General features: G+C 37.1%; 1 protein-coding gene across 3 annotated transcripts; it reads left to right on the top strand.

Annotated features, from left to right (window-relative positions):
• The first annotated feature begins 2,565 nt into the window (after positions 1-2,565).
• Positions 2,566-15,018, top strand: LOC306861985 (brain mitochondrial carrier protein 1-like). Of its 3 annotated transcripts, XR_013783517.1 has the most exons (10): positions 2,566-2,721; positions 3,250-3,345; positions 3,917-4,055; positions 5,177-5,271; positions 7,741-7,826; positions 8,554-8,649; positions 8,777-8,901; positions 9,003-9,216; positions 12,414-12,745; positions 13,019-15,018. XR_013783517.1 is itself a non-coding variant. In XM_079404545.1 (9 exons), exons 2-9 carry the CDS (start codon positions 3,282-3,284, stop codon positions 12,453-12,455), a joined length of 861 nt encoding a protein of 286 aa, XP_079260671.1. In that variant the 5' UTR covers positions 2,566-2,721; positions 3,250-3,281; the 3' UTR covers positions 12,456-15,018. The 3 variants fall into 3 exon arrangements, 2 of the variants coding, with proteins under 2 accessions (XP_079260671.1, XP_079260672.1); XM_079404545.1 differs by having other exon boundaries at positions 12,414-15,018; XM_079404546.1 differs by having other exon boundaries at positions 2,576-2,725; positions 12,414-15,018.
• The last annotated feature ends 319 nt before the right edge of the window (positions 15,019-15,337 follow it).

The raw sequence follows: 15,337 nt of genomic DNA, 5'->3' as shown, positions 1-15,337 counted from the left end.
ATCTGAGATGTTTCTCTACCAGCATGGAATCAGTCTAATTTTGGACAACCTAAAAAGGGGAAAGAAAACTGATGAATGTGAAAAGAGGGTTGGGTTTGAAGAGAGGGCTGGGAGGTGGATGGACACTAACAGCATGACTGTGATTACTCATGAGTGAACAAACTCTAAATAAACAGAAGTGCTCACGGGTGAATAAACGCTTACCATTTCCAAAACCTTTTACATTTTATCATTGGAGTCAGGGTCAATGCACAGATACTGATATATTTTGGGACCAAGACAAATCAGTTAATGCAGCAACCTCTTCAACTTCTCTCTGGAGTCATGGGAATGAGTCAAAGCCCTCAAGTACAATAGACTTAAAACCACACAACTGCTTTTTAACAATCTGCACATAGTCGTCCATACCGAGGAAAGATCTGACAGCGCTACACAATAAAGCCAGACTCCCGCTGGTCAACAATGTGGCAATGTTATTCATCCCTACTAGACTGTTCACTGCTATTGAAAGTGGATTTTGGTCAGCAGTTGTTGTGCCCACTGCTACACTCTGCCCACAAAAAGCTCTTGGATGTGGTTTGTGCTGAACTTTGCCCACCCCTCAACTACACATCACTGCATGTCTTTGCCTTGAACTGCCTAAATAAGGAACATCTTGCGCTCTTTGAAAGGAATACTGAAGATTGTTCAGGTTGTTTAGAGCACTGGGCAGAAGATGTCTTTAAAGCGAAGATTTCTTTCCATGTTGCTGTGCTGTGCGTACTGCTTGACATCACTCTTCTGCCTTCACCCGGACAGAAACAACTGCATGTCAAATGGTGCCCGGTGAGTTTTTGGTTACACTGTAAAAAAAGAAAGAAAAAAAAAGACATTACAACATGTTTTTACATTTCTTAACACATCAAAATAAGTTCAAAATTTTCAACTTTTTAAAATAAGTTAAACTCAAGTAGTTAGTGTACTTTTACAGTAGAGTGTATTTTTATGTATTTGTTAAGTTAGTCTGTAAGGTTCAGAGGACTTATATGCATTTGGGATTTATATATTATATTTTTTGATTGTTTGCTTTTTGAGCTTAGACATTTTATTTTATTTTATACTATATTCCAATATGTTGTACCAGCTACCATACCTATTTTTGGCAGGATATCGGATCCTCTTGTTTGTATAAGGGGTGTAAGCAAGGTCATGATGTCTCAGATTTGATCATGAAAGGCATAATAGAAAATCATAATGGGCACAGAAACTATGAAAGCATAAGCACTTTATAAAGGAAGTTATTTTGAACATTTACATTCTTTCATTTAGCTGATGCTTACAAATGAGAATTACAAACCAGTTTACAAGAATGTTTCAGCTGTTTGGACAAAAACACTTCTTCTTTTGAGTTTCTGAAGAAGTTATATAGGTTGTAACAATCTGAGAGTGAGTAAATGACAACAATTTTTTTATCCCTATAATATAATAAGTCCTGTATGAGTAACTGTAACTCATGAAGTTCTTCATCTTGCAGACCAACATCTTTTGTGTGTTGCAGGAATCTGGTATCAGTTGTTCAGCAGCTGTACCAGCGTGTGATGAGGCTCCTACGCACCACTCTGTGACATTACAACTGCCTCAAACTAGAGGGATGCTGAAGCCACAACCATCATCTCATCTACAGACCACTTATCACAAGATCAGCATTACTGACATAAAACTGTGGTCATTTGAGCGTGAGAACTTTAAAAGATATTCCCCAACATCATTAAAAGGAGCATCTTGTTTACAATGAGTTTGGGTGTTCAAATTTATGGCCCGGCCATAAGGATGCATAAAAAGTCATTTTTACAGTGATTTACAATGACACTTTATGCACTCTCTTTGCAGGTTGAGGTGTTCATTGCGAATGATGCTGGTGTGTATTTGTTAGAGATGGACAAATCTCGCTTGCTTTACAACGTGATATGCCACATCAAAACTTAACTCATGATCTGAATAAAAAGAGCAAATACATAACAGAGACAGTCAATAAGTAATTATTTTGTTATATTAGTGTGTCTTTGTTCAACTAAATACTTTAGATATACTAAACATATCATAAATATAAATATCCTTGAAAAAAAGGGACTTTGAAATAACTAAAACAGTATTTACATATTAGGTATTGAGTTCAGTGACTGGAGAGTTCATAGTTTTAAATAAAACGTTAACATTTACAAGGCCTACTGTACGTATTTAAATAGTAGTTTTTCACAAAACATATTTTTATATTTGTAATTTTATGGGGAAGGAGCAGACTGCTGACTACTATTGAATGATAAAAATGTGTAAACATGAAAATGCAATAAATAAATACTGTTTGAGCTCTGAATGTTGTTATTTTGTACAATTTACTGCACCTTATAGTGAGTTTATAAGGGGCACTACGTGAAGGACCACCCACATTTGACAATTAATTTATTTTCTTTAAAAATGGGGGGAATGTAAATCAAACCTCAAAGATTGCTTCCCCTTGAGGGGCAGGGTGACATTTAAAAGGGGAGGGGGTTGGGCAGTCTAGTCTCTTTCGAACTTCCGGTCTGAACTTCCGGTCGCAGTGAGTTGAGTTCCTGCTACAGACACATGCCGTATGTGCGCTCCTGGAGTTTTACTGCGAAAAGTACAGTAATCCTACATGTGGTCGAGACGATGGAGTCCAAAATAAAATAACAGAGTGTGACTGAAGCACCAAGCCTTCAGGTAGGTGAGCTCACGAGGCGATATTTACAAGAATGTCGTGATTACTCAGTTTTGTACTTTATAATGGTGAGAAGAGTTCCGCTCTAACAGTTGCAAGCCGTTCGATGTCGGATACGGAGCCAAGTACAGCATAGACATATCTGATTTATATTCGTGCGTTTGGTGGCTATGCGCTGCTCTTTATGGAAACCTTAAAAGTTAAATGTTACACGGTTTGATCAAAATAGGCGAGTCGCTGCTTGCTGTCACTCAACCTACTTCGCGGCGGAAGTAGGTGGAGCATCAGATCGTTTCAACCAATCGGCATCGCCGACAAAATTATTGACAGCGTGTGCAACCAATAGGATTTCCGCAAATTTCCTATGGCGCTTGCAATGAATCTTTAATGCGGTTCGTCTTATTCCGGTGCACATTTGTATATGCGTCTGACAAGACTGGCTGTAACACAGACGGGTAGCGCTATGTTGTACAATGTGAGATTAAAACAGCTGATTTGCACCTACTTTGGGTTTCTGCTGTTTTTGGTAGGACTCCATCAAGCCGAAGGGGCCGCAACAGAAATGGCAAACCTGGACTGGAAGCCGTTCGTCTTTGGGGGAATGGCCTCAATTGTCGCAGAATTCGGTGAGTCTGTGCACCTGCTGTTTTTACATCATCATCTATTACAAATAAAGGTTGCATAGAGCATGTCTTAATGCATGTTAATATCTCAAATGGAGTGCCATAATGCATATTAATATTCTTAATCAAATATTGAATAATTTTTTTTTTTGGTTACATGTCCAATAACTGATATACTGAAACGTGTTTCTACGTTTTGACACACTTGAAAGTAAATAAATCATTAGGGCACAACAATAAAATATATTTTTTATTATCATTGTTATTACTATTTATCATCACACTTAGTTGCTGTATTGACACAATTTGTACAACTTTGACAGTATTTTCTCACATTGGAGGGACTGTGAAATGAGCCTTGATTATTAATGCAAGAACAGTCTTGTTCAACACAACATCAGAGCATGAAAAACAACATTACCCACCACACAGTGTACAATAAACCTGAAAGAGTCTGGGGTGGGACATTAGATGAAAGATAATAGAGAGAGATTTTCAACTGAAGCTGATAATAATGTATTTATAGATTTAATTATTAAATTACCATTGATCATTTGATAATTAAATCTTTCAGGTACGTTTCCCATTGATCTCACAAAAACACGGCTCCAGGTTCAAGGGCAGACGCACTGCATGGAGATCCGATATCGGGGCATGTTCCACGCTTTGTTGAGGATTGGTCGTGAAGAAGGCGTCCGGGCATTGTACTCTGGGTGAGTGCAGAGTATTTGAATATTCTGAGTGATGGCAAATGCTTCATTTGTGGTGGAGAATTTTTGTTTTACTTTTAGCATCAGTGTTATGGTGTTTTATTGTATACTTTGTTCCCATTTAAAGGCATATTTGCAACCCATGCAGTGGTTTAAGGGGTTTAAATACAGCTGATAGCTGTAATAAACTCTAAATATAGATGATATTTAATTCACATGGTCTGCACGGATCTGTAGAGGAGCTGAGTCAAGTGAAACTTCCCACTGCTTTGGCATGAGCAGACTGCAGTCGTTCGAGTTTAGCTTAGTCGTGGTGTCTGTGTCACTGAGCATTTTGTTTTTCAACCCATCATCTCACATTAATGTGCTGTTTTTAGTGTGTTTTTTTTTCTGGCCAGAAGCTTACAGTTAGTAAGTTTCTGTCATTTCCTATCATTTTTCTTTTTTAGGTCTATGCACTCATTATTATTATTATTATTTATATAAATTTTGTTAGCATTTGAACTGTTTTCACTTATCTTGCAATAAATCTGTCATCTGATTCGTGAACGATTCTTTTCAATGAACCTGTTGAATTGGTATGCAAGTCTCTCAGGATGATTCTTTTGTGTATTCTCTGATGTTCCTGAATCAAAAACCCACTGATTCAATGTTTGGGTCAGAGCGAAGTCTCCTGGGTTACTTGCAGGTTCAGGATTACTAGATTATTACAGGCAACTGAACTGGAACTGAAGTTTGCAGGATGTTAGTTCTGCAGAAGCATGGTTGGAGATCTCTGGTGTATTTCATTCAAACACTTGGCATTAGGGCAGCATTTTGCGTGGGTGGGTGCCATCTTTTTTCAGAAAAATCCAAATCCATTTCTAAATGTATGTAAGAATCTTGTTCTTTTTTTAAGTGCTGTAACTTTGCCACTATTACTGTTAAGTAATTGAATATTAAGAATAGCCTGTTTGTCTACATTTCAATTATGAAGTGGGGCGGTGCTTAATCTCTACATTATTTGCTTGTTAATCATTGCATGGTCTTGTGATGTATTTTAAACACTAATCTATTTGGATCTTCATTAACCGCAGTATGGAAATAAAGCATTGACTTTGAAGTTATGTGCTTTTTATTCACAGAATTTCACCTGCACTCCTCCGACAAGCTTCCTACGGGACAATCAAGATCGGTACATACAACACACTGAAGACACTATTTGTTAGTCATCCAGAAGGTGGGTTTACGGAATGAATCCTTTGATACTGTTCATGTTGTACAAGATCTTTTCCATAAAAAATTGCATTATGAGAATAGAACATCATGCTTGGCACTTGTTGATATCTTCAATGATGTCTCTAAGTCATGGTGTTGAAATAATTTTTTGACTCCCTGAACCAGTTTTGTAGGGGTAGCAGTCCTGAAATTTGAGCGGTTTATTTGGATTTTGCAAAAATTGACTATGTACATTTTATTAATTGATAATAGCAATAGTAGCAATACTGTTAACGGACTCTGCCGAAATCATTGAGCGTTAGTCTAGCATTCGTTTAGTTGCCAAGAGTAGTGTTTGTGTGGATATGCATAAGTAATTAAGAGTTGCCTATGAACGCATTTCAGATCAGCCACGTGTAAGAATACATTTTAATTAGCTACCTAACACTGTGCCGTAACTTTCAAGAGAACATTACATTCTGTCCTAATGTAATTCTGTCCTAATGTTTGTCCTAACTGTCTGTGATCACACAGAGTGTCGCAATGTTTGTTTCTATTTCTGTGGCGTTGTGATGAGTAGTCCTGCCCACAGTGAAATTTTTTGGTTCAAGATCCAACTCCACATAAATTCTATTAATGGCATTAAATTTTAGTTGTCCGTCTATATCATTGGTCTCAAACTCAATTCCTGGAGGGCCACAGCTCTGCACAGTTTAGCTCCAACCCTAATCAAACACACCTGATCCAGCAAATCAAGCTCTTCAGGATCACTAGAAACTTCCAAGCAGGTGTGATTTGGGGCTAAACTGTGCAGAGCTGCGGCCCTCCAGGAATTGAGTTTGAGACCAATGGTCTATATCTACAAAAAATGTATGTTCTTTTTAAGTTAGTAGTCTGCTATACTGTTATAAATACCTAATTGATTTGCATTACAAACTATCGGAATTTCATCATACTGATTGGCCGTATTTTGGCTCATATTAAAATCCTTATCAAATTGATGCTCGGCAAGAAACACATTCCTTATGTCAGGTTTTACAGGGTTAATAGTCATGTGAGGAAATGCGATTGCTTTAAAGAATGAACATTTTAATTTAGGATTTTCACATATAAACATTGATCAGAGCAGAGATTGAATATTGTAAATGGATCTCAAATGTGCCTGCTTGACACTCAGGAACAAACCTCATTGGAACTTTATTCTGTTTTCTCACCTGTGGCTGTTGCTTTAGCTGGTGCCTTTTTCACTTACACCTAAGTGAATGGTGTAATGCACAGTGGGATTTACATAGGTTTTTAAGGAATAGTTTTTGAGACCTAAATTTAGCATTTAGCTCAATTTTCTACCATTACGCCACAAACCCCAGGTCTACCAATACTGAAATACAAAACAAGGTGTAACCACCATCACTAATGTGCGGTCCAAACAAAAGGTGCTGAAGCAGCAGACAGACACGTCTCTAGCATTACCTTATCTGCTGCTGGCGCCAGCGGATTTCCATCTGACATGGTACAAAATCTTCTCCTCTGCAAACAGTATCTGTATTACTTGAATCTCTGCCAGTATCTGTATTGCTTGAATCTTAGAATGGCCGCAGCTAGACCAACAGTGGCTTTTTATTGTATTGAATGAACAGGCTGTATTTAGGCTCTTCTGGACAATTTCTGTTGCTGTCACTCGGCATGCTTTTCCAAGGATGTTGCCACTTTGTGTCAAATGCTTATTTTGATACAGGTTTAGCTTTGGCTGCTAGTGGAGGTACTAATGTCTGTTCTGCTGTCAAACTGTTGGTCACATAAGGAATTAATCTAACTATCGATCAAAATTTGATCATTTTATTTTTCTACTCATCACACTGAACTCTAATCTCAATCCTTCTCTCTTTTGTGTGCCTTGCTCCATAAAGGCTGGGTGTCACATCTTAAAATAGTGGAACAAGACCTTACTTAAAGAGCTTTTAAAAAAATAGGGATTTTTGGGTGATTTTTAAATTCAATAAATCTGCGTTTGATTTTCTTGTCTATCTTTTTCCTGTCTAAAGGTCCGTTCACACCAAGCACGATAACTATAAAGATAAAGTTCTAAAAATCATTCCAATATTAAATGATAGCAGAGTCCACACCACAACTATAATGATAAAGGCACAGAGAAACGATATCGTTGGAATCACATTCAGAACGATTTTTTCCAGCTGATGGACGATACAAACATTGACAGCCAATCAGAATCCATCCTGCTATAAGGAGCTCGTGAATTTAAAGCAGCAGACGAGCGTGCGCTTGGAATAAACAGATGACATCGTTCGCCGGTGTGGACGCTAATATCGTTATCTTTATAGTTATCGTTCTTGGTGTGAACAGGGCTTTACTCTCTTTGTAATATTACTGATTTATTGAATTGTTAAACTTTTTGTTCTATGGCTTTTTTTTAATGAAATGTATTGAAGGACATTCTGAATCTAATGGCTGCTCTAATTGTTTTTTTGTTTAGATGAGACCATGATAATTAATGTGTTTTGTGGTGTGGTGTCTGGAGTTTTGTCATCCTCTTTGGCAAATCCAACTGATGTGCTTAAGGTAAGTAAAATCAAATCTTCATCTCCTTTAAAACCAATCACTACAAATGTTAGCATATATAATCCCAAATGTTTTAATATAACTGTGCATATAATGTTTTTTTTTTTTGGTTTGAGTTTAGTAATGTTTTTAGGTTTTTATTAACATTATATATCCATTAGGTTTTAGCAGTTGCGTAACTATCTCGAAAGCAGGGTGAGAGAATTCTTACATAAAATAACCTGTTATATTAAAAGTAGTGTAGTGAGACTAAAAGAGATTAAAAGTAGACTGTAGTGAGAGCCAGCTTTCTGCAGCTTAAGGTTCTTTGCAAACTTAAAAAATTGCTTACTTTTAATGACTTGGAGACTTTCATGCATTCATTTCAACCAAGCTTGATTACTCTAATGCCCTGTATGCTAGAATTAGCCAGTCCAATGTATAGTCTGCTATTTTTATATAAAGTTTTGTCTATATATTCAGACATAAATCTCATGATTGGTGTATTTTTCATTTCGACATAATCATACTTTATGCAAGTACACAAACTCAGCCATAGCATTTGGCCAGTAGCAAACATGATTACGGTTATGAATTGCATGCTAACACATTTTGCGTAGTAAGAAGTTAATGACAAGCTTTAGTATGAATGTTTCTGGCCTTATCTTTAACCTCACTTTTAGTTTTTCCAACACCTATTATACTGAGTTTGTTTTATCTTGTATCTTATTTCCCTTTGCTTTTTCAGATTCGCATGCAGGCTCAAGGCAGCCTGTTACAGGGAAGCATGATGTCTAATTTCATGAACATTTACCAGACAGAAGGCACGCGAGGCCTGTGGAGGGTGAGTGCTTTCATTATGTCTCGTGTGGCCATCAGTTGTTTGAATTACTCTGTAGCATTCCTGCTTTTTAAGTGTAACACATTTATAGGTTTTGCTTTAAAACTGCGATTGTCTTCATTGCTTTCAGGGTGTAATTCCTACTGCACAGAGGGCGGCCATCGTGGTGGGTGTAGAGCTGCCAGTTTATGACATCACTAAGAAGCATTTGATTCATTCAGGCCTAATGGGAGACACGATGTTCACTCATTTCATGTGAGCATTGCTACCAGTACTTACTGTGTCAATTCAAAATTGAATTTATGTGGCACAAACTTTGACTTTAATGAGGAACGTGATCCATATTGTTTATTTAGTTCCAGTTTCACGTGTGGTCTGGCAGGTGCTTTGGCCTCCAACCCAGTGGATGTTGTGAGGACACGTATGATGAATCAACGTGTGCTGGCAGGTAACCTTCTGTACAAGGGCACCCTGGACGGACTCATGCAGACCTGGAAAAACGAAGGATTTTTTGCTCTCTATAAAGGCTTCTGGCCCAACTGGCTGCGTCTGGGGCCCTGGAACATAATTGTATCCTTTTGCAACAAAATATATTGTTTTGATATTTTGATCCTTGGTTTTGTAGTGTTTGCATAGTTCAACCACTAGAGGTCAGCATGTTACAATATGACGTTTGACTGTCATTTTCAGCAAAGCCATTAGACATTTTCTTTACAACACAAGTTAGTACACCATTTTCTGTCCCCTTTTCATTGACAAAACATAATTGCCTCTGATTGTTGGCTGTTTTTATATACATGCATAGAGAGTGGCCCCAAAATATGTTTGGACACTTAAGCCGCAAAAATGTATTGTGTAAGTGTGTTTGGTTCATCCAAAAATGAAAAGTTATTTAATGTCTCTAATTTTATCATCACATCACTTGCTCACCAATGGATCCTTTGCAGCGAATGAGTGCTGTCTGAATAAAAACTAGGAGTTGATGAAACCAAAACAAAAAAACACAGTATTTCACAAGTAATCCACACAATTCCAGTCCATCACTTAATATCTTGAGAAGCTGCAATGCATTCATAATCCATAGTGTTACTTACTTCAGTGAATATGTTTCAGATCAAGCACTGTTTACAAGCCAAAACTGTTCTAAAAAATTATAGAGGAGAACAGGGGATGGACTTTTTCACTGAGGAGGCATTATTGATTATAGGATGGTATTTAGCAAAAAGAAACCGTTTAAAGGGGTCATGAACTGAGAAATCAAAATTCCCTGGATCTTCTGACATACAATCAGGTGATGCCTTCCTTCGGATCCCAACATTTGGAAAGAGTGGATGAATTTAAAAAAAGTTAAAATGCTTTAATGATTGATTTGTTTCTCACAAACATGCAGCTTTTTGCGTCGACATTGTGATCGACTGGAGTTGTGTGGATTATTGTGATGCTTTTAATTAAGTTAATTCTGATTGCACCAAACAGTTTGAACTACCATTCTAATGGCACACATTCACTGCAGAGGATCCAATGGTGAGCAAGTGATATAATGCATAATGTTTGGATGAAGAAATAAACTTGTATACCTCTTATGGCCTGATAGTGAGTACATTTGCAAAAAAAAAAATCATTTTTAGATCAACTGTTATTTTAGAATATAAGTATTATATTATTACAAGTGCCCTTTACTTTAAATAAAATGTCAAATATTTCTTAGGTTTTGAAAATATAAAGCAAATGATAGTTTAAGTTGACTACAAAAAGTCTTGAACACATTATGGTTGTCAAACTATCATGTTAATTTATTAATGTGGCAGTAGAAAACTACTTTAGAAAAAGCTTATACTGCATAGACAGCAAAGTTTTGTTAAAAGCCCATTTTGCCAACAGTAAATTCCCCTTTAAGTGTTCAAAGGTGTCCAAATACATTGCAAGGATACTATGTATTAGGGATGCATCGATCCGATACTCAGGATCGGTATCGGCTCCGATACGGTCATTTTCTGCGGATCGGGTATCGGTCAGATGACACCGATCCAAATACGATATTGTGCGCATACTATTGTGTTATTGTTGAGCCCCACGAAAGGCAAAAAAACATTATAAAGCACCATAAAGTTTTCGTGCAATTATTGTGCACCCATGATTTTTCTAGAGTATCTTTTTTATTTGTTATTTTTCATTAAAATGAAGTTATATGTAGTAGATTGTGTTTAACACACAAAAGAGTAACAGACACACAAGTATAGAAATTCTACATCGATTTAAAACAAAACTGCGCTTGTATCGGATTAGATCGGTATCGGCAGATACTCAGAATTTTCAGGATCGGATCGGTTCTGAAAATATGGTATCGTTGCATCCCTACTATGTATTAGAATATCCGGTCCCACTTTATATTAGGTGGCCTTAACTAATATGTACTTGCATTTAAATGAATCATTTGGTACAATGATGAGTATATTGTGTACATGCATGTTTTTACATTGTACTTATATTTTTAAAATCCCTATATGTAATTACATAATTTCTGTGATTACATTTATAATGACACTGTTCACCCATCATTTACACCTTAACCCACCCTTAAACTTACCCATACCACCAAACCTGTGCCTAACCTTAGCCATATCCCACCTCAATAGCAGAAAAAGTGTTTTGCAAAACAATATGAACACAATAAGTACATTGTACTTATTTCTTGATGTAAGTACATAGTAGTTAAGGCCACTTAATATAAAGTGTGACCGAATATTTATTCATTTATAACCAACAAACTGTATCAAATGTGTTTTTAATGATAGCACACATTGAATACAGACAGTCAAAAAATAATGCAAACTTGCAGTGCAGTTCAGAAAGTGAGTCTGATCATGACTAAATCATTCTAATCTGTTCCCTAAAGGATTCGCCAGACTGATTCAAATGGTTATCTTTTTTGAACCATCTTGAACTATTTATTAAAAGAATCCGCTAATAAGAGTCAGTCTTCTACAAATCAGACTGGTCATGCTGTATGATTTAGTTTTCTTTAAATTTAAGTCAAATAAGTCATTTGTTTATGAATCAAAATACACATTATGTTTGTTTTTGTGTGCAGCCCCAACACATTCAGTACAAGTTGTGAACATAGGAAAATGTGATTTATGAGTGCCACTGCTGAAAAACACTGAACTGCACTTCAGGCAAAACATAATTCGTATTGTGACATAAGCATAATATTTGTGTGTGTGCGCATCTGTTGGATTAATGAATTGACTTGACTATTGGCACTTTTCCACTGTGTTATGACTCGGCTCGGTTTGCATTTCCACAGCAGTTTAGAGTAGGTGGGATTATACACATCTCCCAAACAAGCTTTCGCTGCATCCACTCCTTGGCTATCAACAAGAGGAACATCTGTCCTTCCTCAACAGACCACGAAACAGTCATTTTATGGTTGTTAAAAAAGTGTACTCTATCAAAACAGTTGCATTCGTTCAAAACAAAGTTGCATTCGATCCTTCACTGGCTGTGCTGATTTAAATCTAATGTGACAATTCTCTCCAGCCAATCAGTTATCAGCAGGGTTTACATGTCACATTTTGGTAACGGTACGGCTCGCTTGGATCCTCAGCCGAGGTGGTACTTAAAGTACCAGGTACTGTACCCAGTAGAACCACCCCCCCCCCCCCCCCCCCCCCAAAAGTGAGCCGTATCGTGCCGTACTATACATTGGAAAAGTGCCATATGACTATAGACTATGATCTTCTTGTGGCCCTTGACTTAACTTTCAGTTCTTCATCACCTTTGAGCAGCTGAAGAAGCTTCCAATGTAGAGTTTGTGTCTTCACTGAACTGTGTGTATGTGCTTGTGTGTGTGTGTGTGTGTGTGTGTGTGTGTCTGGTGCTTCTGTCCACACTTATAAGTATTTTCATTTAAGAACATTTATTTTGTTCTCATTTGCATTGTACGTACTTGACTTATTTAAACACTTGTTTTGCTCCTAAATGCTTTATTTTTCACTCCTGGCAGCTATCTCGTCCGACAGCGCCATGTTCACAGGCCCAGTGGTGTTTTCATATTATATGCTTGGTGAGCTAGAAGCCGTACTGGTGAATATTTGAGGTAAAGGGCTATAGCGAAAACTGGAAACCACCATGCATAGTTTCTCCACACTGGCTTGAGAGTTTGGCATTATAGCATAGTTCTTAGTTACTAAAAACACATCCGCCATGTGGGGGATGTAAAGCAATAGTTTAGTGTAGAGCTGAATGCAGTTGGTGAATATAAGCAGGAATATTTGAGGTCCATGTATTCCAAATTAGACATTGTCTTGTAATTTAAAATGCTCACATGTAAACACAGATTCAGTGATAATGTATTTTGCTTCATCTGTAGACTGCAGATATGATGGAAACTGCCCATGTTGCAAACTTCTAGACAGCCCAAAATAATACCAGAGGAACTAGTAAGGAGTGATGTGGCCTCATATCCTGTATCTTTGAGCTCAATGGGCATTCATAAAGCACGAGCAAATTTCAGTGTAGTCTCAGTGTTGTCGCATTTAATTCAGCATTGTGCACAAATTCTGTTACGCTTGTTTCATAAGGCCCAATGTGTGCAAAGAGCTTCTTTTAGGTGAAAGGGAAGTGGTGTGTGGCCAAGTATGGTGACCCATACTCGGAATTTGTGCTCCAAGTGCACACACAGTAGTGAACATGCACCCGGAGCAGTGGGCAGCCATTGATGCGGCGCCCGGGTTCGGTGCCTTGCTCAAGGGTCTCACCTCAGTCGTGGCACTGAGGGTGGAGAGAGTGTTGGTTATTCACTCCCCCACTTACAATCCCTGCCGGACCTGAGACTCGAACCCACAACCTTCGGGTTACAAGTCCGACTCTCTATCCATTAGGCCACGACTGCCCCACCATCCTCTACTTATCCTATATTATGTCAAGGACCTCTGAAAAGCTCCATGGAATGGGTGAGAAGTTTATGCTTAAACATGCACAGAATTCTAAGCGCTTGTGACATTTCACAAGCTTTTATTTTCCTTTTTTTTTGCAGTGACATCATTATTGCCATGTACATTTGCATGTGTGTATGTAGCATGTGTGTGCTTGTGTTCTGAGAAGCACATGTAAAATGGCAAATATTTTGGCAGCCGTCAGAGTGTGTAAATACTGCTACTGTACGATAGAATAAAATATTAGCATATATAGTTTGTTTGTTAATTTTAAACCCAGATTTTGTGGAAAAGGGTGTCCGTAGCATTTTTGAGTGCTTGCCTCTTTGCCAAAGTGTACATACATTAAACTAGAACTGCACTGATGTTGCTGGTTTTTAAAAGTGACACATTATTATTGTTATTATTGGGAAAGTACTGTTACATATTTATCATTGTATGTCGTCATAATTCAAGCCTTACCACTTCCTGCTTTTATATCTATGCCTTTGCCTGGTTGTTTTATGCCTCTCGGTGTGCTAGCCAAACATGAAGTGTTGAACTTCTGCTATAATTTACTGTCTATATTGTTCATAACCTTTAAAATGCAAATCAAACTGTACTGTAAACGTCTAAGCAAACATTCTTGCTTAAGTTATATGGACAATCTGTTCTTCATATGACTTTAAGGGGACAAGTTTAAAGGGTTTAATGTATGTAATGCCTGGGTTATTCAGGGGTTTTCAAGTTTGTTATACTTCCAATTTTTTTCCGAACTTGGTGACTACAGCATGGTGCATGATGTATTCCTCTCTAAATAACTTTGGAAAATGCTTATTTCATTATGTGCAAAGACCAAGAACCACATTAAGCCATGTGCCAGTGTTCTTATTTTAGTTTACTGTTAGTAACTCACCAATCATAAGGTTGAGAACCTTTTTGTTATGCTCCCTCAGTTTTTTTTTTTTCTTTGCAAATTTTCTAAAAAAATTTTTCATTTATACTGTTGTATTTAAAATACATTATTATATGAAAGGTTCTTTCGGGTAGAGGTACTTTTAAATTGGTTCGTTTGGATGTATAATGGAAATCAGGATGAATTTTCTGACAACATTGTGCAATGAGGGAAATTATAAAATTTATTACCCAGATTCATTTGAGTAAAAAGGGGTATATATATATACACACACACACACTAATTTGGTAATCAAGTATTGACTAGTGAATATTATGCAGCAAAACCCCTGATACATTATATAATTGCTTGAAATTGCCAATTTCTTTGTAATCCACTCTTTTAATTAAGTGTCTTTGGAGAAACACAAACATTATTTATTATGATCTGTTGCTTGAATAGACAATGAATTGTATCAAGAATGTCTTTTGTGGATGGTTTGATTTATTTTGCTTTGTCTAATGTAACTGTGCACCCTGACAATAAATACAATGTTCACTGAAAGCTGTTTTTTTTATAGGTCCCTTTTAGTCGTAGAAGCAAACAATGGTACGACTTTTTCAACAACTTTTTTTTTTTTATATGCATACAGGTTTAGTAGCTGAGGTGCATGCAGTGCTATAATAAACTAAGATTGAGTTTCTGCATGAGTTAATGCAGTTTATGAGGTTACAGGCATTTGATTAAAAAAGTGATTCATATAATATATGAATCATTCTGCAATCAGGAAATAGAAGAAACAACGCACTTCCATGCTAAGTGTTTAGCCTGCTCCTGTATTCACAAAAGATTGTATCTTACCCCTAAGAGTTCTCAAATA

This window comes from Barbus barbus, assembly GCF_936440315.1.
Source record: "Barbus barbus genome assembly, chromosome: 43".
Lineage (NCBI taxonomy): Eukaryota > Metazoa > Chordata > Actinopteri > Cypriniformes > Cyprinidae > Barbus > Barbus barbus.
This window is presented reverse-complemented; position numbering and strand designations above follow the sequence as displayed.

Coding starts and splice junctions, on each gene's coding strand:
- LOC306861985 (XM_079404545.1), top strand. CDS start 3,282: ATGGCAAACCTGGACTGGAAGCCGTTCGTCTTTGGGGGAATGGCCTCA. Junction 3,346..3,916: donor CTCAATTGTCGCAGAATTCG/GTGAGTCTGTGC, acceptor TAAATCTTTCAG/GTACGTTTCCCATTGATCTC. Junction 8,650..8,776: donor GCACGCGAGGCCTGTGGAGG/GTGAGTGCTTTC, acceptor CATTGCTTTCAG/GGTGTAATTCCTACTGCACA.